General features: G+C 28.6%; 2 protein-coding genes across 3 annotated transcripts; both read right to left on the bottom strand.

Moving 5' to 3' along the window:
- Positions 1-1,290: 1,290 nt before the first annotated feature.
- LOC110649923 (nudix hydrolase 12, mitochondrial) lies at positions 1,291-4,086 on the bottom strand. Of its 2 annotated transcripts, none has more exons than XM_021804670.2 (6): positions 3,691-4,086; positions 3,500-3,600; positions 2,362-2,476; positions 2,166-2,249; positions 1,926-2,075; positions 1,291-1,833 (listed from the first exon to the last, which is right to left on the bottom strand). In XM_021804670.2, the coding sequence occupies exons 2-6, from the start codon at positions 3,568-3,570 to the stop codon at positions 1,570-1,572; spliced, it is 684 nt and encodes a 227-aa protein (XP_021660362.1). In that variant the 5' UTR covers positions 3,571-3,600; positions 3,691-4,086; the 3' UTR covers positions 1,291-1,569. The 2 variants fall into 2 exon arrangements, with proteins under 2 accessions (XP_021660362.1, XP_021660361.1); XM_021804669.2 differs by having other exon boundaries at positions 3,500-3,596.
- Positions 4,087-20,952: 16,866 nt separating this feature from the next.
- On the bottom strand, positions 20,953-24,344 carry LOC110651657 (calcium-dependent mitochondrial ATP-magnesium/phosphate carrier protein 2). The gene is made up of 4 exons (XM_021807055.2): positions 23,423-24,344; positions 21,797-22,582; positions 21,580-21,670; positions 20,953-21,489 (listed from the first exon to the last, which is right to left on the bottom strand). Exons 1-4 carry the CDS (start codon positions 23,838-23,840, stop codon positions 21,297-21,299), a joined length of 1,488 nt encoding a protein of 495 aa, XP_021662747.2. The 5' UTR covers positions 23,841-24,344; the 3' UTR covers positions 20,953-21,296.
- Positions 24,345-25,169: the final 825 nt, after the last annotated feature.

The following is a 25,169-nucleotide window of genomic DNA, read 5'->3' as shown; positions in this document are numbered from 1 at the left end:
AACCGAACCGAATCGATTAATTCGGTTCAATCGGTTCGGTTTTAAAATTTAATCGGTTCGGTTCGGTTTATAATTTTGATAATTTCGGTTAATCGGTTCGGTTCGGTTATTTTCATAAAAAAATCAAAAAAACCGAACCGAACCGAAATTATTAATATATATAGGAAATCAAAAAAAATCGAATCAAATTGAATCGAACCGAACCGAAATCAAAGAAAACCGAACCGAACCTAAAGATTTTTGAGTTTTGATTTCTAATTTTTTTTGTTTTTATGTTTTTATTATTTAGATTTAATGTTAAAAATATGAAATTTTATAAATTTCGGTTTGATCGGTTTAAAACCGAACCGAACCGAAATTTATCGGTTCGATTCGATTCGATTTTCTCTTATCAATCGGTTCGATTCAGTTTTTAAAATTTTCGATTTTTGATTTTCGGTTTTATCGGTTCGAAACCGAACCGACCGTTTGCACACCCCTAATTTTAGGGATTGGACTACTAGTCTAGTGATGAGTGCCTACCTGTCTCGAATTGCAGAAGGAAAATCAATGGCGAAACCACATTGTAGAGAACAGAGGTAATTGCCCTCCTTAATTTTTTTCTAAATAAAAGAATAATAGTAATAAAACTTTTTTAGAAAAATCAAATACACCTTTATAAAATAACATTTGGTCCTTTATTCTTAATTAGGTTGCATTTTATAACTTGTGATGTGTTAGTAGTTATGTATCATCCAATGATTCTTGATGGGAAAGAAGAGGAAAGTAAAAAAAATTGCATGCATACTAGATGGACTTTTAGACTTCGTAAAAAGGTAAATATTACACAATAAAACACATGTATGTATAATGATTTTATTATAAATATTGAGGAATCAATAGTTATAATAAAAGCAATAGTAATAGTTATAATAAAATCATTATACATATAACAGTCGCACCAAATAAAAATTTCAAAAAAAGATGGACATACTTTACCACGAACGTGATATCCAAGGGCCTTTAAATGAATGTCAGATAATATCTATCTAGTACTCCAATTGGATAGTGTTTTCTATGCATAATAATTACCTCAAATAATCACCTAGATAATTTTTTGTGCAGACTACTGGTGAATCATGCTGTGATTTTAGCTATGGAGATTCATATGTTGCAGGATCCTTTTCAAGTTTTTGCATGATATAAGTGATAGTTCTAGTTGTTTAGTGTAGTTTTTTTTTTTTAATTATTATTTCCCCATAGATAACAAAAAAAAAAATCTGAAATTGGGTACAAATGAACATGAACAAGTGTTGGCAATAGTCTAAATAAGGTTATGCATAAAGGCCCAAATACAAGGTCTTACACAGCCTTTCTGTCATGTAGAGTTCATGACAAAGTTAGACATGAAAATTCTTCCTCAGAAAGGAAAAGGAAAAATGTCTACAACGAACACAAAAAAAAAAAAAGCGATGATTCCACTTCACATCATCAGTAAATTAACATACTGGACACCATGGAATCATGAAACAGAATCTACTGCCTGCACACATTGTAGAGGTAGAGAACGAGCATGACCCTGCACATCATTTATGTCAGCGGCAAGCCCTTGAGAGGAATTTGCCAGGTGAATGAAATCACACCATTGTGCTGGCCGTTCACGGGCTTTGCACAACAGTTTGATGACAACATTGCACAATCTGCAAGAACTTCTGACACTGGCATCGAAGAGAGTTCCACTGTCTCTTCCTTCATCTCAGCTTTCTTGTCCTCTGCTATGACTCCTAGAAAAATTTCCAGTGCTTCTCGCATCCATTCATATCGACAGAACTCAAATGCGTCTTTTATGTTTAGCTGCAAATTGCAATATTGTTAATACTGCATCTGCATAGTATGTGATAGAAATATATTTCAGAAAATGAGTAATTTTCCTTTCATATACTAACCCATTTCCTGTCGCGATTTTCCCGTTCAGGCCAGTTCTCGAGCTCCTCGGTCACCTCCAAAGCAAACATGAATCCTTTGCAACCTCCTTCCAGGGTGCAAGGATCTTGTCTACTCTTGCTTCTGAAGCGCCAAACTCCCAGGGGTAATTCCTGAACACACAAAAATTAGCCTGATGGATAGAGAAATGATCAATTTCTTTGTTGCAAAACAAGTCCACCAAGCAGGAAAACAAAACCTACTCTGAGAATTCCCTTAACTCCTGCTTCTTCTATGGCTTCTCGACAAGCTGCTTCGTACACAGTCTCATCATTTTCCCATCCACCCTGACAACAGAACAAAAAAATTGAAACCAAAAAGGAAAAGGGCAAACACCAAACAGACAAAAGAACGGCAATAACAGTTTCCAAACATCTGATGAAAAAGATCAGGTCATACCTTAGGAAACACAAGATCAGTTCTATTGGGTGAGGAAACCATAAGGACTTCTATCCTGTTTTCTAAGTCATTGCTTTCTTCGTCACTGTCTTTTCTAATTCTGTAGGGAATGCATCTGATGCACACAAAATACAAGTCAGAAGCATTCTCATATGCAGTACTTGCAAATCATGTATAAAGAGATTATAGTGCTTTTTAAGGGGATTTTGAAATTGCAAAATCTGAATTTTCAGAGAACCAGCAATACGGGTAGGATTACTGCGAATATTTCTCACATTCCATTCCAAAAAATTACCAAAATTCCATCTTCAACCATTTATGCTCGAATTTTTTCGAATGTTTTAGCCACACGAGTATCCTTAGGACTTGAATCTACTTATTCTTTGATAAAGGATGACAAAATGGAATAATACCCTTCTTTAATTCCTTCAAAACTATAATTTCCTAATAGATCGTTGCTTCCTAGCATATGAAACAGTATCAGATTCAGATCCTCCCTCAAATTGGTGAAAACAAAATACATCTTCTGCACAATCTGAAAGATTTTTCTATAAATTTAATATTTTTAATAAGTAGGCCGTAATAACTTTAGATGATAAAATTTTAATGGTCTAATATCAATTCAATTATTGATATTATAGTTAGAAACATGATTATAATAGATGTTTCTAACATCGTGAGAAGATCTCCATATTCTGATACTGAAGGCCAAGCCATGAGCTTATAGCTAATTAAATATGATTTTTTGTTAATAATTTCCACGTATGGGACAAATTAAATCATGTTAAATCCAATATTAACAATGCGAAAAAGTCAATAATATAAAGCCCATAAAATATAGAGAAAATTATCTCAATAGAACTTGAGATTCTCTAGGCTAGGGGTGATAAAGTTTTGTCTAGAATATGGCAAAAGTTTACATTTTTCTAAAACTGGTGGGGTAGCAGAATAGGCCAAATTGCATACCGAGTCTGAAAAAAAACCAAGAAATGGAATGCATGGTGCCAGAAGAAACAAGAAATCATCTAAACTATTGAAAGCAGAGACAGCAGATAGGAAACACACAAGAACCCACCTTCATCCACCACTAAAAAACAAGATAAGACATAACAATTTACATAAACAGAAGAAGGGTTACCCAGAAACAAGGCGAACATTGTTCTCATAACGTTGTCGATGTCTTCCTGTTCTTGCTAGCAGAGATGACATGGTGTTCGTTCTGTAATGAAGTCCTTCTTCCTTAACAGAAATGGCAAGAAAATCAAATGAAAGATAAAACTAAACAAGGGCTTAATTGATAACCATACATAAAGATAAAGAAAGCAATACCAAGTTTTTCTTTTTGGTACTGAACTCCTGGTACAGGAAAGCAATATTTACAATAACCAGGAATTTTCAACCAAGAAAAAGCTTAATCTCTGCACTGACTTTGAAAAGGCCATGTAACATAAAAACCAGGACTGAGCTTTAGATTGAGAAATGGAGGTTCCTGAGAATCCCACAAGTTATATATTGATTTCCTCCCCTGTTTGTGTGTGTCTATGTTTCAGCGGCCAAATTGAGGTACTGAAACCGTTCTATGTGGTTCTATGTATGACTAGAAGAAGAGGAAGAAGAAGATGGTAAAGAACAATAAAAAGATTAACAAAAAGAAAGAAATTTTTGGTTACAAAGGAACAAAAGAAAATAAAAAGTCAGAGGGGGAGAGAGAGAGAGAGAGAGAGAGAGAGAGAGAGAGAACAGCAGGGCCGGAGGAGCGCCATCCATTTTTGTAGTGAATTAGCAACTGAAATTTATTTTTATAACAAAAACTGCAAATTGTGGAGTGCTCTTTTTCCTATAATTAAATTTATTAATTAATTATGTATTTGATAAGGGTAAATTAGATTTGCCTCCTTAAATTTCTTAAAAATTACAGATCAATCCATCTATTTTTTAATATATAAATATATATATATTTAGCCTATATATATAAAGCCGATCATTAAAATAGGCTTAAGTAGAAATGACCAAATATCTATTCCTTAGATATTTTTAACATATTTTATTTTCATTTTTTAACCATATTTTCATCATTTAACTATATTTTCATCATTAGTTTCATATGTACATATTAAATATAATTTATTAGTTTCATTATTATTACTAATTAACATATGACTTTTAAATTTCTGACCACTTAATATAACTTATTAATAATAATGGAGTAAACTTTGAATGCATTGTATTTTTATTTTTTAATAATATATATATATATATATATATATATATATATATATATATATATATACTTTTAATAAATTTTATTTTTATTTGTTTAATATTTTCATCATTAATAATATTTAATATGTTACTAATTTTATCATCTACCAATTAATATGTGACTTTAATTTATAATTTCCTACTTACTTAATATAACTTATTAATAATAGTGAAATAAACTTTTAATGTATTTATTTTTATTATATATATACAAGAGAGATGAGCATGCACATAGGATGTACACACCCATTCATTTTTCTATGCATCTTTTAGATGATGATGATGATTTAATATCTCTTATGTGCATGTTTATCCATCCTTTATATATATATATATATATATTAGTAGAAATTTGACAATAAAAGATTATATAAAAGATTGTAATATCAAACTAAATTATTATTCATTAATTTGTTAATTTTTTAAAAATCATAACTAACATTATTTAATTAATTAATACTATACATATTCTCTCTTCTCGTATGAATAATTATATGAAATCATTAAATATAAACAATTAAAAATATAAAAAAAATAAAATGGCATTTTTTAACTTTATATAATAATAATTTAAAAATTTTAAAACTGGCAAATAGAATTGGTTAATTTTCTCAAATAAAAATTAACATTATCTAATTAAATAGTGGTATAGAATTAACAAATATAAATCATTAAAAATATAATAAAAAATAAAATAACATATTGTAAGTTTATGTATTAATAATTTAAAAAATTTAATTACTCGCACAACATAGGGCAAATGCCTAATTGAAATAATTCCATCTTTCGGATTACATTCAATTATTAGAATGGTACTTGGCTCATATTGAACAGATTTCAAATGATCAATATATATATATATATATATATATATATATATATATATATATATATATATATATATAATAATAATAATAATAATAATAATAATAATTTTAAGAAAATAAAAAATAATCTATTAACCAAATTATTTTAAAATTAAAATTAAATATTATATTATTAAGTAGGGGCGAGCATTCGGTTCAAACCGAACCGAATCGAATCGAACCGAATTAAATTATAAAAATCAAATCGTAAATTTTAGAAATCGAACCGAATTGAAATAGGTGAAAAATCGAATCGAACCGAATTATTTTATTTCGGTTCGGTTCGGTTTAAACTGATCGGTTTGATTTTTTATTTATTTTTTAATTTAGACTTGATTTTCAAGTTATTTGGTCTAATTGTAACTTTGGTTTGAACCTAATAACCATTAATCAATGAAATTAAACAATTAATATATATAAAATTAAATATAATTCATAATTTTTTCATAAAAATAAATCAATTCAAAAATCGATTCGGTTCGATTTAGTTTGATTTGACTATATAAATTATTATTCTGTTCGGTTTGGTTTAACCGGATTTTTTCTCTTTAAAACCGAACCGAAATAACCGAAATTTTTATAATGTAAAACCAAACCGAACCGATTTAATTTTAAAACCGAACCGATGAAACCGAATTAATTCGGTTCGATTCAATTTTTCGGTTTGAACCGAATTCTGCTCAGCCCTATTATCAAGCACAAAATTATATTAATTACTATTAAAATATTTATATATTAACATTTGAAATAAAATTACAATTAATTTAAAATTTTATGATTAATAAAATTTTATAATATAATTATAAAAATATAAAATATAGAGAAATATATATTAAATCATGTTAATAAAATAAAATAATAAATAATCTACACAAGACTAACTTGTGATTTCTAACAAATATTAGAGGCAAGCTATAATTTACCTTTTTTTTTTCTCACTTTAACTAATATAAATGTCATTGACTTTTAATGGGAGGACTGCATTGTTAACAAAATAAAAACCATGGATAAATGGTTTCAAATAGAAAATGAGATTTAGGTTCTGATTATTTTACAAAAAATAACTTATATAGTTACTATATATTCTATTTACAACAGAATAAGAATGAGAGAGGTCTTTGGAGAAATACAATTTTAGCAAATTACAACAAATATCAAAGGAGAGAAGCTTTCTTAAGGAAGTTCTTAAAGAGAAGAAGAGCAAATTCCATACCTTCAAGACATTGGATGTTTTCTTTCATTTTTTTTTTTAATTCTTAAGTTTATTATTTTCATAATGCATTTAACATTAAATTCTATGGATATTGTATTTGTTTCTTATATTATGAACATCTAAACTTCTTAGTAGGTACTTGATGTAGCTTGATATTAATTTCAATGCTAATATAATTGAATTAGCTTTCTTTATCAAGGTAATAGTTTAGGTTTAATCACACAAAAAATTCAAACATTTTTAGTCTTTTTGCTATTTAATCCAAGAGTTTTAATTTTGACATGATAGGCCAAATTTTTAAAAATTAAAGAAATTTTATACATATTTGAAATTAAATTTAATATAGAATATGCTAAGGAATATACTCTTCTATTTTCCATACATATATACATCAAGGTGTCCAAATACAAAATTAATAGAAAACCACATACATACATGTGTTGTTATATGAGACTCATAATAATTTTAATTAAAATAGCAATTGATAATTGATTGAGTGTATACACTCTAGTGTATGTAATAATTACTCATATATACATGTGTGTATGTGCGCACACTCGTGTGGCCAAATAATCATCTCTTATTCTTTTCTCTCATTCTCTCTACACTCTAATTTGAGTATCAGAGTTTTCTGACTAAAAATCTACCCAATAGACCTTTATCATTTTCCTTTGTTTTGCAGGTCTCTTAACTAAGATTAGACTGTGGGACCTTTATAAGTAAAGCTACAGTTTCAAGTTTTATCATGTTCCATCTTAACGGGTAAGTCTTTTTTTTTTTTAAATAAATTTATGAGTCTCACATGATAAATCAAACTTGATCTAAGAAAGATTTTAAAAATTAAAAAAAAAATTAACCCTAAAATTAATTAAAACCACAAATCTTACAAGTGATCCGTTGCTAAATTAGCATCATATATATTTTCCATTTCTAAAGTTTCAATAAAAAAACATAAAATAATCAACATGTTAAGGAATTTAGCTTCCATTGCTAAAGTAGCAATAAGTTGAAAAATCTGATGCCAATCTATAATTAATTAATTTCTAAATTTTTAATTTTTTTAATTTTAAATTTGTTAAAAATCCATTATTAATTAGCAACACAGAGAGAATCTATTCCTAATTCAGATTTTTTTTTTTTTTTAAATTAGTGTTCCCTAATAGCTTTGCCACCGCTGTGTTCTCCCTGGAATAGCCAAATTGATGGATGGAATCAACCCATCATAGCCAAAGTATCTTCTGTTTCCTGCTGAATATCCTCATCTTCATATTTCATCACATCATTTACAGGATTGTTTCTTTCGTCAAGCTTTCCTTGAACGATAATCCCACGCTCTCACTGGTATTTCTATGATGCTTTAACTTTTTTAGGTTGCACGATCATCTTCAGTTTGCAACAATGAATCGTAGCAGACCTCTGAATACTCTCGTAAACAAATATTAATTATAAAAAGGAATTCCAAATTATAGGAGTAATTTCGATTAAATTCTTAAAATTTTAAACTTTATTTATTATATAAAATAATTAATTTAGATAATGAATCCATGTATTTCATGAAAAAATATTTTTCATATTTTTTAGAAATTATTTTTCCAATCATGAAAAAAAAAAAAAGAAAAAGCTCTTCAGTTTTAGAAAAATAACTTATTCAACATTGAAAATTCATTTTCTCCCATACTTACTTAATTATCATTGGTCCCTTTATTATTATTATTATTAATTTTTTTTTTGTTATGGACTCACTTAGACTTTTGGATCACTGAAGCTAATGACTAATTGGTGTCTCTTTTTTTTCATTTAATTTTTAATAATAAATTTAATTATTTTTAACTAATTTTTAATGTCATATCAAAAGACAAAAAATCTTTTTTTTATAAAATATTTTTACATAAAATATTTTTTACAGACAAAGTTGTTTTATATGAAATGAAAAGAGCTTAATTTAGATTTTTAATTAAATTAAAGAAGCAAAAATATATAAAGGGTTAATTATTAACCCAATCCCCACAGAGTTAACATTTAATTTCTTGTATAAATATTAATAAGATGAAATCTGAATTATATGAAAATAAATACTCTATTAATAATAATTCATTCTTGTCATTAATCCGTGTGTGCATATATTTTATTTCTGACAACAAAAATTTATAAGTATTATAACAATATTAATAAAAATTAAAAATTATTAATATAATAATTATTTCTTATTAATCTTATACTAAATACTAATAAGTGAAGAGACCTCTCAATCTACATATTTTAAAATAATTATCTCTATTATGCAGCTTATTAATTAATATTTGATCTGCTGTGTCTCCATTGAATTTTTTTTAAAAAAAAAGTCAACTTATTTATGTTTTGTATCTTAGTGGTTGGGATCCTTCTGATTTTGTTTTCCCCCTGTATTTTTATAATATGTTTGGATGCCTTCCAAGAAACTGTCCTGCTAATAATAAATTCCCAAAAAAAAAAAGTCATTATATCATTATTTACTTATTATTTTATTTTGGACAATTTTATTTCTCATGAAATCAATAAAAATAGGGTTACTGTGAATTGTTTAAGGATTCTTCAATCAGAACTTCACTCCTCAAATTGATAAATTATTTTAAGTTCAACAATTATAGCAAATTCTTTATCCATCATTGGCAAATCATGATTAATAATTAAATCTCAATAGTTGACAATTGTTAATTAAAAAAAATAAAATTCAATATATTTAAAAATATTAAGTTTAATATTTTAATTATAATTTTAATTCATTATTATTTAAATTTTAAAATATTATTATAATTAATATATTTATAAAAAAAATAAATAAAATAACATTTTTTTTTTAACATCTCTTAAAATGAAACAGACCTTGGAAATAAATGGTAATAATGGTGGTTGCACTTGCATTGCATCACCCATGTGGGGAACTTGTGGAGATCATTCAAAGTTGTTGGAAATTTTGAATCCATCTCCACCGGCAAATCTCTTTAATTCTCGTCTTCCAGTCTAAGAAAAATAAAATTATTTAATTCTCATCTTAAAGTCTAAGAAAGAAAAAATATATATTATCACTGCATTAATAAATTTTTCTTTGGAATTTCAACAAACTAACAAAAAAAAAAAACCCACTCAATAATTATTAATTATTTATTTAATTCAGCGATTGCAGTCAATGATTAATAATTTAATATTAATAATTTCATTAATATTAATTATTTATTAAATAAAGTGACTCAAATATAAAACTCTCCCTCATCCACAATAAGAATAAGAATGCTTGTTTTTGTGTTTGTTTTATGAAAAATAATTTTTTTTAAATTTTTTTATCATATTTAAAACATAAGCAATAAAAAATGTTTTTTTAAATTAAAAAAAAATAAATTATTAAAAAAAACAGTTTTCTCTTTTTAAAAGAAAAAATTATTTTTTTTAAAATTTGACAATTTTATCAAAAAAGTGAAAACACTTATTTTATATATGACATGAACATATAAAATTAATTTAACATTGCAATCAAATGATAGAAAATATTTTTTAAAAAATAATTTTTATGAAAAATATTTTTTATATACAAATTATTTTCTACGAAATAAATAGAGCCTAAAGAGTATAAATCAATCTAATAAATAAATGACAAGTTAAATAAAAATAGATGAATTTTACTTAAAATTATGGTGAATTTTGTATTTTTTTTTATGAAATATATATTTTTTAATTAAATTAGTATATGAAGTGAGCCAAAAAGTGTAGGTAATTAAAAATTTTATTTTCTTTCATTCATATTATACAGAAGATAAGCAAATTAATTAAAAAAATATGCATGTAACTTTATATATATATATATGGTCATACCTAATAACTAAATATATTTGCAAGAAATTAATAAAATTTTCTAGTTAAATTTGAACACAATATAAAATAAAAATACAACAACTCAGCTACTAATCATTAATGGCTAGATTAATTATTCGTATTATATTGTTCTTAGTTTCTCCATTGATTATAGTTTTTTGTTTTTTTAATTTCTCCATTGATCATAGTTGATTTTATTATATCTTGAAATGAAGATATTGCAGTTTCTATGTTCACACCTATATACCGTGGGAATTAAACAAGTCCACAACTATATATATATATATATATATATATATATATATATATATATATATATATATATACCCATCCACATATTTTATATATTTTTTTCTGTATGATATACCATATAAAAAAATGGTTTCGTTTTTTTTCTCAATTTTTTAATTTAATTCGAATAATATTTTTAGTTATACCTCTTAATTTAAATAAAGTTTTCGTTCAAATGAAAATTTTAATAATGTCTATAAATAAAACCTTCAATAGCTGTTATTGAGTGGTAGGAAGTATATAACATCCTGAATTTTTAAATAAAAATTATATTCTAACTTCTGATATTATGAGCTTTGCGTAAGTGTTTTCGTTTTGCGAAAATTTCACCTACGATCGGCACTACATTTTTGAGCCAGACAGACGAGCTGCCAGAGCTGCCCCAGAAGCATGTTAATATTACAACCCTCACTACCATTTTTAGATGCCCTGAACGCGTTTCAAGGGTCAAAATTGGGGTAGGTAAACCCGAACTTTAAATTGTCTTATTTACCTAATGTTGGGTTTATAATAAAATTCATAAAATATTCGTGGGTAGTTAAAAATTTGTAATTCCTTTTGTAATAGTATTATAGCATTATTATGGACCGCGGGGCGTAATTTTATAATTTTTAGAGCTAGTTTGGATATTTTTGTAAAATGTTAGTTTTAAGGATTATAGCTGAATTATCTAAATGTCTGAGTTTGGTCTGGTTTGATGGGCCATGTGATGTTGATAATATGTGGACTTGAGGCTTGTGGTCTTAGAAGTGTTGTTTAAACTACTTTACAGATTGAGTAGGTCCTAGGTACAGGAAAAATACTATTGAATTTTCGATATAAATTAATGTGTTTTTGCCTCTTTAAATTCTTGATTTGAGTTAGTACTAATAAATTCATAATATAATTGTTTAAATGATTAAGGTCATCCATCTTCCTTCACCCAGTTGCCACAGTAGTCCCTGGTTGATCAGTGAGTAAATATTAATTTTATTTATGATTTCAATATTATTATATATTCAAGGCATGCCTATGCATCATTTATAAGTATATGTATATAGCTATTATTAGGCACACCATGTGTTGCATTCTTATTTGATGAAATCAATGTGAGTGTCACCTTAGGGTAATTTGGAGCTCAGTGTGTATGTGTTGGTGTGTTTGGCATGGTACTGGATATGGGTATGATAGGCAGATCAACTGGAGCTAGTCTCGTTGGAGCTAGATCCTTTTTGTGATAAGTTGGGGTGAATACGGCTTTGAGTTAATCTAGCCGACTCCCGCATTTTGATTATTAAGAGAAAGTCCAGCTCGAGTTAATCTTGCTAGCAGGCATTGGATTAAAAGAGCTGTATAGGGAATAAGCTCCCATAGATATACATATGTTGATGTGATATACGGGTGTGTAAGTGCTCTAAATTATTCTTTTATGCAAATATTATTTGAATTTGGTTGAATATGTTTGTATATGTTACAATTCATACTTAGGGATGCATTAGCCTTAGATAGTTATAGAAATTATATTTAAAATAAATATCTTCCTCTATGAGTCGAACGCTAACTCTTGTTCAACTATTTTTCCCAAGTGACAGGAGAGCTCTTTGAGATTAACCTGCTTTCTTTCTCGCAGGTTTTCCAGTAAAAGTTTTATTGTGATGTGTATTTCCTTGTTTTCTAATCTAGAACTCCGCATGTGCTAGTAGTATTTTAATTTTGGATTGGGACTATAATAATTTATTTCTTTGTAATTGTAAACATATTATCTGGTTATGTTGGTATGTATAGAATGAGTATTTACTTGGGCTAGGGAGCTAAGCTCCCATTGGATTATATATGATTGTTTGAGGATTGTGAGGGCGAGCTAAGCTCCCCAAATATTGATAAATTGTGATTACAGGTCGGGTGAGCTAAAAACTTCTTGTTGAATAGTTATGGTCGAACTCTGTCCATTTATTTTCTTGAAATCGGATTACAATGATGGGCCTTATGGTTGGGCTATGAATTGTTAGGCTTACTATGAGCTTTGAAAACCTTATACTGACCAAAGTCCTAGTGCAGGTCCGGTCTAGAATTTGGGTCATGACAAAGCAATTTGTTAAGAGTCTCATATTAAAAAGAAAAAATAAAGAAATTTTAATGAATTTATAAGAGTTAATGGTCAATTAATTAATTAATTATTTGTAATCTTTTTGCAAAGTTCAAGTAGTTCATGGATAAATTTCTCAGCAGTCATTAATTGTTTCATTCAATTATTTAATTGTTTTAACAAAATCACTTATTTTTTTAATTAGCTATTACTCATATCAGTATCTAGTAGTATTTCCAGTGTAATTTTTATATGATGTATCTCACATGATTTTAAATTGTAAAAATTTTATCACTTGCTATATTAGATTAAAAAACTAAAGGAAGAAATAAATTTCAAATCAAACTTGGCATATTTAAAGCCAAGTATAACACTCCACATAGGAGTTTTGCTATGTTCGTAGTATGCCCTAGAGCATATCATTTAGTATGTATCTTGTACATGTTTTTATTAATAAAAGGCATTTTCACTTTTCCATTTACGTAATATATTTATGTGTAATAGAAAAGGTCCATTGATATTTTGTTAGAAATTCTATTCTTAAGTTGTTAAGAATATGAGTGACAATATTTCAAAGACAAAAGTATCATAAAAGGTTTCACATCGAGGATACTTCATAATAAGGATATGACTTATCCAGAAACATTGTATTCATGTTTGTTCCCAAGTTATTTATATGAGATATAAATAAGATGGAATGGTGAGTCTCATGCCATATAACAAACATGATAGGCACTTATAAATGATAAGTATGACAAGCACATGGAGTTTACTCTTGTCAATGTTTTGTCATAAATCATAGCATATAATCTTTTATCTTGTATATAGGTAGTTTGAGTTTGTGTATGGGTATATGGGCATGTGTTGGCTCCTACTAGTTATATATGGAGGTAGGTGTTGATCAAGATGTCTAAGTAAATAGAGATAAAATCCTATGTTCATTTAATTGTTCTTGATGTTTCAAGTATAAATAGATTTATTCAAAAAGAGTTTCGATGAGAAAATCTTTTAATCAAGAATTAAAAGAGAACATAATATTCATAGCAAATGGGGTTTGACATAAACCATGACTCTAGCTTGAGTTGGGATTTAGAGATTCTAGTGCATGGTAACATATGATTATAGGTTCATTTAAGGTAAACCTTATTACTAATTGGGTGTCCATGGCATGCTATGCTAGGTGTTAACTATGGTCTATGAGTTGCATAAAATGATTTAGAGAAATCGTTTATGGTAAGAAAGAGTTCTGATGATATTAAGAGTTGATATCATGTCTCATTGCCAATTAGTGATGAGCCTAGTAAGTCACACACATACACAAGTTATCACCTAATTAAATATGATTTAATTAATTAATTAAAGTGTTTAATTGATTAATTAAATAGGTTATGACTTGAAATCAAATCTAGATTATTGGATGTATAGTATAAGTTAAATTTATATTTAAAGTGTTTAAATATGAATTTAATTAATGAGAAATTAATTAATAGAGATTAATTAATTAATTTATATTTGATATAAATTAATTAGAAGAAGAAAAATAATTATTTTGGGTTAATAACTCAAAATTAAGATACAGGGGCATTTTGATCATTTCGCAGTGTGACACGTGGCACCATGAGATGGTGACACATGGGATTACACATAAGCTTGCCAAATATTTTTTAATCATATAAGATGATTAAAATCAAGATTAAACATAGGTTTGACACTTGGCACAATGTGATTGGGTCACTTAAACCTAGAGCTAATCAAAGGGTGACATATGGCAAGGGTTTAATGTGTTAACCTAGCTATATAAGTGTTGTTATGAAAAAGAAAAATACAACCAGCAGCCACTCCTCCTTTGTCACGCCATTTTGAGGCTTTCTATCTATTCTTCTTCATCTCTCATCAATTCAAAGAGATTAGCCATCAATCTCTTGAATTAAGAACACTAGAAATTGTTTTTAGTGTCCTGTTTACATCTCTAATCTCTTAAAAGGCAGAACTTGAATTTCTAATTAATAGAAAAAGCTTTTGTGGACAAACTAGAGAGACAATAAGAGGTTAGTGTAATTGTTCTTGATTTTATCTAGGGTTCTAAAATTAATCTAATTAATTTAAAAATCTTAACTGACAAATACAGATCCAAAAACATATTAAAAGAGTTTTAATATGTTGTTTATCATTGAAATCAAATAGATAAAAATAAATCTTGCATGATGCATGTGACCCTAGGTGAAAATTTTTTGAATTCAATGGTATAAACTTGTGTTTTTCACACTTCCGTTCCTTCATGCTATTGATTTTATTAGATTATAGTCTAAGTGATTGCCAATGAACAAAAATAAAAGATAAGTAACTTTATTAAAAAAAATCAAAGTATAATGACTATAATAAAATAATTAGTAAAGTTGAGTGACTGCTAATAAATTGTCTGTACTTTATGAATTCTTGACTTTAGTACTCCTTCTGTCGCATTTCAAATGATGTTCTAGAAATTTTTTTTGTTCCACTTTATTTGCCAATTTAAAAAATTAAAAAAGTATTAATTATTTTTCTCAAACTTTACCCTTATCTATTATTATTTTCGATGCATATATTTCTTCTTATCATATTTCTATGTTTCGAGGGCACTATAAGGATAATTTAATCAATCATTAGTAATTTTTTTTATTAAAAAGAAGCTATCCACTGTTTTCTTCATTTTTGTACAAAAATTTTAAAAATCAGTTAAAATGGAATAGAGAAAGTACATTCACTTCCACCCTTTCAATTCGGTGATACAGCTTCACAATTAAAGCAAGCTAGCATTAGCAACTAGCTAGGATTAGGAGATTGGATGCCCTAACAAAATTTTTCATGGTACCATTACTAAGAATAGAATAATAGAGATTCTATGAGACACTCTACTGACTTCATTTAAAATAAAATCATTTGTAAGGAAAGAATTTAAATAAAATTTTCATAAAATAATGTTTGATTTTTATTTATTTTAAAATGAAAATATTTTTTAAAATAAAAATAATTAAATTCTTTCATTTTAAATATTAAAATTAATTAAAAAAAATTAATTAAATTAAATTTTTATAAAATTTTACATTCTAAAATAAGAGGATGAGATTTTGGACTTTCTTAGAGAACAAACAAGTCATTTTCATTAATGATTCTTTTGCAAATTTCTCATAATTTATATAATATTTTGGAGTGTGGATCAATTGCTTTGTGCATGCATAATGCACATGCACATGCACTCACCAGTCAAGGAAATGTCCTTGTTGTTGGGCATGGAGCTACACTTTTATAATGCCCTATGTTTCTAATAATTGAAAGCTACTTTTAGCATATGATTCCTTTTTTCTTTGCATTGCATTAGAAAAATTGAGGAAAAGAGAATAGCATGGGAAATTAGGTTAGGAAATTAGCATATGATTAAGTTATTAGCATTTCAATGGACATATAACTAAAGCTTCATTAGAGTAGGCCTAGACACCAGTCTGGTTTAAGTTGGTTTCATATTTAAATTGACAGTTCAAGATTTGATCCTGTGATTTAGAGCCTGGCCAAGAGATGAATCAGAACCGAATTGGTTGGTTACAATTCTAGTTAGTTTTGATCCGGATTCAATTCAAATCAATTCTAGCTCTAATTTTTAATAGTTAAAATTTCGGTTAAAAAATAATTTAGTCTATTTGACGTCTTGTAAAGCCATCATCTTAAAAAAAAAAATGATTTGAATTAGGTCGAATCCAATAATTGAAATCGCTGATTTTGATTGGTTCCAATTCAAGACTAGGAAAAGGGTACCCAAACATGCTCTATATAGTTGGTTCAATTTTAATTCAAACCCTTTAAATTAATTGGCTCGAATTGATTGTCAAATTCAAGACTCCATCCTGACTTAAAAAAAAAATTGCGACTATAGTATTGTAAACATAAAAAAATGTTGGGTCGAAATTTCAAAAACACGTGACAGTGGTGGGACCCGTTGATCCATGTGGAGACATGTCATCAGTCGTTTTCTTAGCGTCACAGTAAGGTTCCATTTGGCACCTGTAGCCGTAAGGTAGGGCCTCCAGGGATTTCTTCATCCAACATTATTATTATTATTATTATTATTATTATTATTATTATTAATTTAGCAGTTTTTTTCCATTAAAATAGAAGAAGTTAAATACATGATCTTTCAATTAGAAATTTATATTAATTATTAATATTTTAAAAAAATAAATTAACATGAGTTATTAATGTTAAAGGATCATACTATTATAAGGGATAACAAATTCTACCCATTTCTTTTTATTTAAAAAATTTTTTTTTGAAACTTTTGTTAATATTAAACTAAATTTATTAAATATTATTAATTTCTCTCTTTTATTATCTCTTTTCTTTTTCATCTTTGCATGTTTCTATCTCTCTCCTTCTATCATTTTGTATTTATCATTTATTATCTTTTTTTTTTAATTTTATAATTAATTTTAATTGAGATTCAAACTCAAGAACTTATAATTTTATAAAAGAAGTCTACGAAACAATAATGATATCACGATAACACCCATGAGTTGCTTGTTTAGGTGGTTGCAAACCTGGAAATTTGAACAAGCTCCAACAATTGTTAGGGATGGATCAACAAAAGAGAGGACCTAAAACAAACCTCAAATGGAAAAGAATTAATAACAATTAAAAGAATTGAAAGTAAATGAATCCATGAAGATGATGATGATGATGATGGAGAAGACAAAGTCTTTGAGCTTTCATTAATTACTTCAATCTCCTCTAATTTTCACACACTTTCACAACAAATCTGAAAACAAAAAGTGAAATAGAAAAAGAAGAATTGAATTTTCATTATACTTGTTAGAAACTGAAATTTTAAAGACTGAATATTCATATTTAAGGTCTCACCTTGCAGTTTTAAAGATGAGTTAAATAACCATTAATCTAAAACTGATTGATTAAATCCTATGGAAGTTAAATTCGAAGGCTGTAACTTATTGAATGGTGTGAGACCGACTTCAAATGAATAATGGAGGAAGCGTTTACTTGGGAGTCAATGGCTTTTGGAGATAAAATAGCAAACGACGTCACATCACATCAAATGTAAATTGTCCTTTTGTCCATACAAAATCATTGAACTCTTTGGATTGTCTCCTCTCCCTTCTTAGCTTTTGTTTGAGGTGAAGTTCCTAATGATAAGTTTTTCAAGGTTTAAACATTTTGGATTTGTATTTAGATGAATATAATATTTTTAAAAGAAAAAATTTTTGAAAAATTTCAAAAAATTTTATTTTTTAAATTATTAAATTAATGAATAAAAAAATCTTTTCTATTTAAAATATTCAAATATCATAAATTTATAAACTATTTCTTCTGTAAACAAAGGCTTAAATATCTTCTCTTATCCAAGGAAAGCTGATATATGACTCATCCCATATGGAGAAAAATTTATCTAATATGATTTTATTTTAAATTCAGAATATGAATATGTAAATTTTACTCGATTGATATGTGATTTTCACTATATAATATGTCTTTAATCTATAATAAAATAAGTCTAAAGATAAATATCCACTCGTTCAAATTAATTCTAGCAACTATTCTCATCATCGATTAACAAAATTATTATTAATCCATCTACTACTTTTATCAAGAAGTTGATTCAACCATTAAGCGATTTAAGAAAATTATTTTAAAAATTTGAGAATATATTGAAAAAGGTGGTGCTTTGTCCTAGCAAGCCTCAATTCTATATTAATAGGATGTAATTTTCTTCTATTTTATATTAAAAAATTTAAAGCGAAAAAATATATTAAATTTTGGAATTTTTGACTTACTAATATAAATATTCTCATCAACTACCCACATTGCAAAATAATAATGTGTAGGTTACCTAGGGCTTACTCCTATGCGAAGCAGCTTGAATTACTACAAGTGAATGAATCTCCTTGAAAGATAACTCTGATGCTACATATTTCTAGCTAGCTAGCTAACTATGTTGCTCGCTGTTGTCCATACAAGGATCGTAATATTTTTTCTCATGGCGAGCGGTGGTATGATATTTCTAAGATTTGGGAATCCAATAAAGCAACCCCCTTCTTTGAAAATATACGTGAATTTTCTCATAATCAATGATCATAGTATATCTATTATACACATAATGATTCCACTGAATAAATTCTCCATTGCTTTGATTCCCACACTCCTCTTCTTATTCTATGTATAGCTGCATCAAAATTTATTCATTACACCCTGTTGTGGTGTCAACTAGACCTCAGTCTCATTGTCAAATCCTTTACTCCTATTGATTATGTTAAGGTATGATCCAAAATTCTAATAATTCTTTTAATTTAGATAAGAGAAATATTTTTAATTAAATAAATGCTCGTAATATAACTTATATTTTAGTATTATTTATATTTAATAATGATTTTATAAAATTAAAATTAAAGAAATTAACACGATAAATAAGAGTATTATAAAATATATTATTTGACTTTAGAGTTCAATAGGAAATGACTATTATCCATTGATTATTGTTAAGAGTCTATTGACCACATAGTAAAGACACACCTGTGGAGTATTGTATTGCCCATGCAAGGCACATCTGCTGAAGGCATTATTCGTAGTGTATTGTGACATTAAAGTAGGAGATAGTTTAGTTATGTTTCGATAAGAATGAGAAAAATAAATATTCTATTTACTATGATATAATGTGATTGAGAGTAACATCATTTGTGTGTAATTGGGTTCATATTTCACAGTATAATTGTGTATAATTTTTTTTAATTCAGATTTTAAAGTTATTAACAAAATTTAATGACGAAAAAAAATTTATATAACTAATTTAAAATTAAAACTTAATTATTATTGTTGAGATTTTAAAATTTTTAAAAGTTAGGGTTTATAATTAAATAAAATTATATTATTTTTTAAAAATTTTAATTAAATCAGTATCAATCAATTTGGTCTAAATTTGATAATCATGATTTTGACATTTTTCAGAACCATCAAATATGTTATATCATAAATAATCTTGAGATAATCCCTTGCTAGTTGCCACTACCATTAGCTTTATGTAGCAATCATAAAATACCAAAAATGGTAGCAACTCTTTTAATTGGCTAAATCTAAAATAAAATAAAATAAAAAAGAGAGAGTTTTCACAGAGGGAGAACAAAGAGAGTTTTTCAGGAGAGGAAGTGATCAATTGTTAATATGGGCCAAGCATAGAATTAATATTTCTTTGCGATTTGGCCCAGCTTGAAAAAAAAAAGGCTATGTTAATTTTTTATATTTTAGAATATCTGAATATAATTGAATCAAATTTAGGTAATTAAGCCTAAAATTTCAGTTCAGTTCAAGACTTAATTATGTGCATCCACATTGCATAAATTAAAATAAATAATAAATAAAATTATTGTTAAATATTAAACTTCTTTCATTGAAAACCAAAAGCTACTGATAGTATTATTATTGTTATTATTAATCTATGCTCAGAAAATAATTTGGCTTGATAAGTATAGATAAGAAACACATTTATTGATTCTCTTTCAGGTCCATCAAGCAAGGGATAAAAGTTTCTCATTCCTTTTCCTTTTTAGGAGCAGATTCCAACAATCCTACCAATAATAGAGTCAACCTTTAACCTTCGCATAATTCCTCTGATTTTCTTTTTATCATCTGTTAGACAACAATCATGTCCTCATCAATCTATAGGTAGTAAATCTTTTGACCATTTGTAGATAAAGATAGGTAATCAACTCAACGAACTACTGAATACAGTTTCCCATAAAATGGCTACTCTAAACACTCAAATTTGCTGTTCTGCAGTTGTAAGCCTCCAATATGGTGCAAAGACTTGCAGAAACTAGACACCAAACAAGCATAAAATGACCAATGGCTTAACCAAGTACCCCTCTTCATTTCAAAGGCAATCTGGATAAATACAGTAGCAGAAATCCGGTAATCAGGTGTTCCCAGAGAAATAATTCATAGTAATCAGGTTGGAAAAATTGACAAGGGCATGTGGGAACCATATAAGATATTATCCTAAGAAAAATAAGGCATAAGTATTCTAATAGTTCTGTCAAAATTTGCCATTATAAAGAATACAAAATCTTTTTTTGAGTGCATTTATCCTGTATGCTTGTTTATTGTACAACAAATGTGCGAATGCATATGGACTTGAAAGAAGCTTCAATTCATCAACTAAGATGGACAACCCAATTTTGCCCTTCAATGTATTTGATGCAAGATTATCAGTCACATAATCGAAAAAATCCTAACCTACTCAATTAGTAAAACTTATTCCTATCATTTAAGTCTTCATCAACAGTCCAGCCCCACAATGTCATCCAGACAGTTAGCCACGTCAGTTGTAGTTGCAATTTGATAACAGCAGCATAATTTATTATTCCAAATCCAGACTCTTCTTCATGGCCTCATAAACCATATACGTAATGCTCGCAGATGGAACAACTTTCAGCATGTTAGGAAATATCCCTTTGTAGAATCCCCTAATCCCTTCATGTTGAAAGGTTCTCCTGAATACATCCGACATTCCCTTGTAAGCATTATCCATATTAGAGCGCTGAGCTTGCATTCTGAAGACCAGATACAAAATTAGGCCATATCCAGTGGAGCTAAAAAGAAAGGCAGTTCATATCATAGAGTACACCATGATCACATCTTACCTTGTTCTGACAACCTGCAATGGGTAAACACAGGTTGCTCCAAGAGCTCCAGACAGAGTCCCACATCCCAGTTGTACAAGAGGACCAGGTTCTACAAAGGAGAGTAACAGGTTCAACATACAGCACAAGAAGGCATTTGAAAAACAGAAAGAGAAAACTATAGAAGCAAATATTCCAAAAACAAAAGCTGCTAAATAGGAAATAAGAGAGACCTTACCACTGTCATGAAGAATGTACTTCTTCGACATGTCTTTTAAGGTCTCGTATGCAGCAAGATCAATGCCTGCATAAGGAATCATTCCAAGAAGAGATGGAATAAGGCCCTTGTAGAATGCCCGCGGTCCTTCCTGAACCCATATATCCCTTGTCATTGTCCCAAGATTAGGAATTTTTCCATTTTCGCAAGCATAAGTTTGCAATCGAGTTTTTACAAGATCCATTGGATAAATGGTAGTTTGTGCCACAGCACCAGCAACACCACCAGCCAAAAGTCGCTCGAAAGTACCAATATCAGCTTTATCTCCTCCTTTTGCTCGCACAATGAAATCTTTAAGCATCTCATAAGTGTAGAATCTGATAGCACTTTCTGGTGCCACTTTCAAAACATTTAATCCATTGCCTCGGAAAAATCCCAAGACACCTCCTTCCCTCCAGATATCCCTTATTGCCGGCATTATACGAGCATGTGTTGTTTGTACTTGCAAAACAACCTTTAGACGATCAAGAGGTGCAGTTGCTGTACGAGATGTTGCTCCTGCTACTCCTCCTGCGATCAGATATCTGTATGCATGAATGTGCTTACTGATGCCCTCCGGGATAACAGCCTGTTCCCCAATGTCAACCAGGCATACCCTTTCCAAGTAATGATAAATGTTCTCAATAGTAGCCTCATGAGGGTATAGTAGAAGAAAGTCTCTCCATTCTTCAAATGTTATAACACCGTTGTTATCCTTATCCACTCGCTCAACAAAACGCGCAAGCTCCTCATCATCAATTTCAATCCCTACAAAAGAAAGACTGGTGTGGCTTATAGAATGAACCTACAAAATATCAATCCACTTTTCCAAATACTTTGATCCAAAACAAAGATTAGGACAAAGATGATAGGTCAGCATAATGCTCTCAATGGAGTTTAAAAAATATAACAGAATACATATGAGAAGGCTGATGGGAAATTATATTCCACAAAAGTGATAAAAGTTGTACATTTGAAGCAATGTGTGCCCTCTGTCTCCAAGCAATAAAGAATATCATAAACAACAAACTGATTATTATCATTTCAGCATTTCCAGCTTACTCTAAGCAGTAGCTACTATAGAAAGAACAGATTCCCATAATCCTTTCCACAATCCACATTCTTCTATAGAGGAGCATGAAGTATGTTTGCAAGGTCCGCACTACATACAAAATAATAAATTATAGTTCGCATTGCTAAAAAACAAGTAGGGTAATTGGAAGCAGAAGATTCAAGTCTAATATGCAGCCACATATCATGCCACCGATCTGGGATTCCAGGTTCACCACTTCCAAGCCCTTACTTGTGATTAGACAGGGGAAACATACCAATGTATGCACTTCAAGATTTGATTATGGTAAAGGAGAGCACTAGGTTGAGGTGTATTACTCCAAAATCCATATCCTTAAAACCTATGCACCTTAATGTGCATCCTACAATTTTACAAAACAACCGATAGTGATAACTCATTTTATCCTAGAAATTATGGAAAATGCAAGAAAATAGATGCTAGCGTAATCACTCTTAGAATGGATAGAATAAATAATTCACCGAGGGATGAAGCATAAAGAGATGATTAGCAGAGTCAAATGGAGAGTGTAATTTTACCTGCCCTAAGAAGTGCATCATACAGCTCTTCTGGCAAAATGCAACCATTATGCTCAACATCAATGGCTTGAAAAATACGGTACAGATCAAGCTCCTTATCATCCATATATCGCTTAAACTCCTGGTAATCCACACGCCCATCTTTATTGGCATCACACACATTTAACAAATCTTTAGCATACTTGTAATCTGCAGGTATTTGGAGCGCAGAAAGGCCTTTCTCAATCTGGGTATAATCTAAATACCCACAATTCGCAACATCAAAGAAATTAAAAAGAGTTCGAATCCTCTGCTCTCTCTCTTCCTTGATCTCTCCCAGCGCCAATAGAACATGTTCCATGGTCACTGGCCCTTGTTTTTTAACTGGGTTACAACAATTCGATCTTTGTTCCTTGCCATTTTTGGATTTTGCCTCCATTTTGCAAACCTCCAAACTCAAAAATTACCTTCAATAAAGAAAAATCCCCCAATCTATCTACCCTTCTCTCTACATATATATATAATTGAGGAGGTGTGAATGCGACCAAGCTTCAAACATAAAATGCAGAGAAAAAATAACCCAGAAAAGACCCCAAAAATCTTCACTTTGACAGAATGCAGGAAGATTCAACCCAAGTCGTGATTGTTGAAAAAATCCAAGTAGGTATACATATAAAGAAATGGAAGTCAAAGAGAAGGGAATTCCAAATTCAAAACGGAAGATAGCACCAAAGAAGGAAAAGAGAATGCGTCAAAAATAGAATTTTACCGTGAAGAAAAGTTCCAAAAGGGAAACGAATAAAAGGAAAATTCAATCCGCCACCGTGTGCGGCGTTGAAGAAAAGGAAAAATATCGCCGGGGAGAATTTGGCCGGAGCAGAAGAGCAGGAGGATCGCCAGTCACATCGGACTTGGAGACGGTGCCCATCACACAAAAATCAGAGACGCGAAATTAAATTCAAATAAATAATAACATTTATTTACAAATAAATAAAAAAAAGGAAAATGCGATGCTAATCGAACGGTCAGCGTGAGGCCCACGAGAAAGGAAGGAGCTTTAAAAAAATTAGTTTTTTATTTTAAATTTATATGAAAATAAATTTAATAATTATTTATTTATATTTAAATTTATGTATTTATTATATATTTTTTAATTAATTTTATAAATTTTTTTTAATATAAATATTTAATTTAATAATTATTTAAATTACCTTTTTTATAAAATCGAATTTATATTTAACGCATCTGAGTGCATATTATATTGATGGTGTACCAAGTAGCGTGGTTTCTCTGCACGTAGACAGCCAATACCCATACAAGGATTCGATTGTTTTATTATTATTATTATTATTTAAAAAAAATCTATGTACCAACCAATCAGGTTCAGGCCTGAAATACGGCTCAACCCCATAAATTTTGAGTCTGTTTGACATTTAATATTATTATTAGAATTATTATTAAAAAAATTATTTTTTTAAATATATTAATTAAAAAAAATTTTAAAAATAATTTAAAATTAAATTTAATAAATTTTAATTATAAAAATAATAAAATAAAGACACTTTAATTCGAGACTCTTATTCTTTTTTTAAGAAAGTCTCCATTCTTTTTGGTTTTATATTTACCGAATATATTTTTGTTAACATATTAAAATATCCAAACTATATTGCGATGGTGGCACATTAGTTTTAGTTAGAGATCACAATGGGGTGGGATATTTTTAAACACTCTATTTGATTAAATTCTATTGAAACGGATTTATATAATA

This window comes from Hevea brasiliensis, unplaced genomic scaffold (assembly GCF_030052815.1).
Source record: "Hevea brasiliensis isolate MT/VB/25A 57/8 unplaced genomic scaffold, ASM3005281v1 Scaf1, whole genome shotgun sequence".
Lineage (NCBI taxonomy): Eukaryota > Viridiplantae > Streptophyta > Magnoliopsida > Malpighiales > Euphorbiaceae > Hevea > Hevea brasiliensis.
The sequence above is the reverse complement of the archived record's forward strand: the minus strand, read 5'-3'. Positions and strand labels throughout refer to the sequence as shown.

What these genes read in the sequence shown, in the direction of transcription:
- LOC110649923 (XM_021804670.2), bottom strand. Translation starts at nt 3,570, where the DNA reads ATGTCATCTCTGCTAGCAAGAACAGGAAGACATCGACAACGTTATGAG. An exon ending in AATGTTCGCCTTGTTTCTGG is followed by an intron (nt 2,477 to 3,499) that starts GTAACCCTTCTT and finishes TGTGTGCATCAG; the next exon opens with ATGCATTCCCTACAGAATTA. An exon ending in GAGTTAAGGGAATTCTCAGA is followed by an intron (nt 2,076 to 2,165) that starts GTAGGTTTTGTT and finishes TTGTGTGTTCAG; the next exon opens with GAATTACCCCTGGGAGTTTG.
- LOC110651657 (XM_021807055.2), bottom strand. Translation starts at nt 23,840, where the DNA reads ATGGAGGCAAAATCCAAAAATGGCAAGGAACAAAGATCGAATTGTTGT. An exon ending in TGATGCACTTCTTAGGGCAG is followed by an intron (nt 22,583 to 23,422) that starts GTAAAATTACAC and finishes TTTCTTTTGTAG; the next exon opens with GGATTGAAATTGATGATGAG. An exon ending in TTGCAGGTTGTCAGAACAAG is followed by an intron (nt 21,490 to 21,579) that starts GTAAGATGTGAT and finishes TCTGGTCTTCAG; the next exon opens with AATGCAAGCTCAGCGCTCTA.